Source organism: Parus major, unplaced genomic scaffold (assembly GCF_001522545.3).
Source record: "Parus major isolate Abel unplaced genomic scaffold, Parus_major1.1 Scaffold325, whole genome shotgun sequence".
Classification (NCBI taxonomy): Eukaryota; Metazoa; Chordata; class Aves; order Passeriformes; family Paridae; genus Parus; species Parus major.
Genome location: NW_015379278.1, coordinates 100,799 through 103,543, shown reverse-complemented (window position 1 = coordinate 103,543; position 2,745 = coordinate 100,799). Strand labels below are relative to the sequence as shown.

Genomic DNA, 2,745 nt, shown 5'->3' with positions numbered 1-2,745 from the left:
ATTCCAGGAATTTCATCCTGCTAAGAGCTCAAAGCTCATCCCAAATCCCAAAGTCTTCCCACCCTCATTCCCTGGATCCTGCTGTGTTTTCCAGCTCAGAATTCTGGGAATTCCACCCTCAAATGATAATTCCTTCTGATCAAAACTCATCCCAAATCCCAGCTCATTCCCTGGATCCTGCTGTGTTTTCCAGCCTGGAATTCCGGGAATTCCACCCTCAAATGATAATTCCTGCTAAGAGCTCAAAGCTCATCCCAAATCCCAGCTCATTCCCTGGATCCTGCTGTGTTTCCAGCCCGGAATTCCAGGAATTCCACCCTCAAATGATAATTCCTTCTGATCAAAGTTCATCCCAAATCCCAGCTCATTTCCTGGATCCTGCTGTGTTTTCCAGCCCGGAATTCCGGGAATTCCAGTACCTGCAGGCGTATTCCACGGTGTAAATGGCTCCCTGGCTCTGCTCCTCCCAGCTCTGCATGTCTGACTGGGAAGGGAAATCCATGGATTAGGCAGGATCTCAACTGGGAATGGGGAATTTGGGAAGGAATTCCTGGCTGGGAAGGGAATGGGATGGAATTCCCAGGGAAGCTGTGGCTGCTCCATCCCTGGGAGTGTCCAAGGAAAGTGGGAGAAGCTCCAGGGAAACCTTGGAGCTGCTTCCAGTCCCTAAAAAGGGAGCTGGAGAGGGATTTGGGATGGAATCCAGGACACAGGGAATGGGTTTAAACTGGGAATGGGGAATTTGGGAAGGGATTCCTGGCTGGGAAGGGAATGGGATGGAATTCCCAGGGAAGCTCCATCCCTGGAAGTGCCCAAGTGGGAAAAGAGAAGCTCCAGGGAAACCTCAGAGCTCCAGGAGAGCTGGAGAGGGATTTGGGATCAGGGATGAGACCCCAGGACACAGGGAATGGGTTCAGACTGGAAAACAGGAATTTGGGAAGGAATTCCGGGCTGGGAGAGTGGGAAGGAATTCCCAGGGAAGCTCCATCCCTGTGACTGCCCAAGAAAAGTGGGAAAAGGATCCAGAGAAACCCTGGAGCTGCTCCCAGTCCCTAAAAACAAAGCTGGAAATGGATTTAGGACAAGGCACAGAATTCCAAGCCGCAAAGACTGACTCCAAACCACGATTGATCCCGGATTTTTGGGATGGAATTCCTGTCTGGGAGGCAGAATTCCCAAGGATTTGGGGTGGGATGATCCCTGGGATCTTTGGGACCCACCTTGTGCTGGGCCAGCTCGGGCAGGGAGCGGCGCACGTGCTCCTGCAGCCGGAACAGAGCCACCGACGGCTCGTTGGCCAGCACATACAGACTCTCCGTGAACTTGTCTGTCACTGCCGGGAAAAAACGGGAAAAAATGGGAAATCCATGGAAATATCGACAGGGAAATCCATGGGAATCCATCCAGGGAAAGCCATAGAAATATCGACAGGGAAATCCACAGAAATCCATGGAAATCTGCAGAAATAGCTCAATGGAAATTCATAGAAATCCATGGAAATCTCACCATAGATATCATGGAAATCCATCCATGGAAATCCATAGAAATACCTCCAAGGAAATCCACAGAAATCCATGGAAATATCTCAGTGGAAATCCACAGAAATCCATGGAAATTCATGGAAATATCACCATGGAAATCCATAGAAATATCTCCAAGGAAATCCACAGAAATCCATGGAAATCTCACCACAGATATCATGGAAATCCATCCATGGAAATCCACAGAAATCCATGAAAATCCATGGAAATATCCCCATGGAAATCCACAGAAATCCATGGAAATCTCACCATAAATATCATGGAAATCCACGGAATGAAACAGAAACATCTCCACGGAAATATCTCCATGAAAATCCAGGGCAACCCGCACAAATCCTCAGAAATATTCCCCCAGAACTCCCTAAGAAAACTTCCCAAGGGATATCCCGGGATATTCCCGACTTTTCCCAGCGCCAGCACTGAGGGATAAAGGCCGGGAATCCAAACCCAACACACCCACACGCAGCGTCCCGCCGCCACCGGCCAAATCACGGCAGCGGAGCCTCTCCCAGACCCCACCGGGCCCTTCCCGACCCCGTTTTCCCCATTCCCGATTTTCCCATTCCCGATTTTCCCATTCCCACCTTTCTTCACCTTCAGCTGCATCTCCGCCTCCTCCATCCCGCCCGCCGCCGCTTCCGCTTCCGCCGGTGCCCCCCCGGAACCGCCCCCCCGGAAACGCCCCCCCGGAACCCTGCGGAGAAAACAGCCCCGGCTGGGAACGCGACCGCGGTGACAACGTTCCAGTTGTCACCCCCGGTTCGCTCGGTGGCTCCCGGTTTGTCACCCCCGGTTCGCTCGGTGGATCGCGGTTCGCTCGGTGGATCCCGGTTTGTCACCCCCGGTTCGCTCGGTGGATCCCGGTTTGTCACTCCCGGTTCGCTCGGTGGCTCCCGGTTTGTCACCCCCGGGGACGCTCGGTGGATCCCGGTTTGTCACCGGTGAGGACGCTTGGTGGATCCCGGTTTGTCACCCCCGGGGACGCTCGGTGGCTCCCGGTGTAGCCGTGCCCGGCTCGGGCCGCCTCGGCCCCGCTGCCCTCAGAGGGGTCTGGGGGTGTCGCGGCCTTTGCTCCGCTCGGTTCTTCCCGTGGTGTCCCCGCGGTGTCCCCGAGGTGTCCCCGAGGTGTCCCCGAGGTGTCCCCACGGTGTCCCCGCGGTGTCCCCGAGGTGTCCCCACGGTGTCCCCGGGGCCAGGCGGTCCC

At 54.8% G+C, this 2,745-nt stretch overlaps 1 protein-coding gene across 1 annotated transcript in view; it reads right to left on the bottom strand.

The window, feature by feature from the left end:
- Positions 1-2,213, bottom strand: part of BORCS8 (BLOC-1 related complex subunit 8) — a 4,338-nt gene extending 2,125 nt beyond the window's left edge. Inside the window, exons 1-3 of the mRNA XM_015616012.2 lie at positions 2,126-2,213; positions 1,221-1,333; positions 420-484 (exon numbers count right to left, since the gene is read on the bottom strand). Coding sequence (XP_015471498.1) covers positions 420-484; positions 1,221-1,333; positions 2,126-2,162 — 215 coding nt within the window. The 5' untranslated portion in view covers positions 2,163-2,213. The remainder of the gene's footprint in view (positions 1-419; positions 485-1,220; positions 1,334-2,125) is intronic.
- Positions 2,214-2,745: the final 532 nt, after the last annotated feature.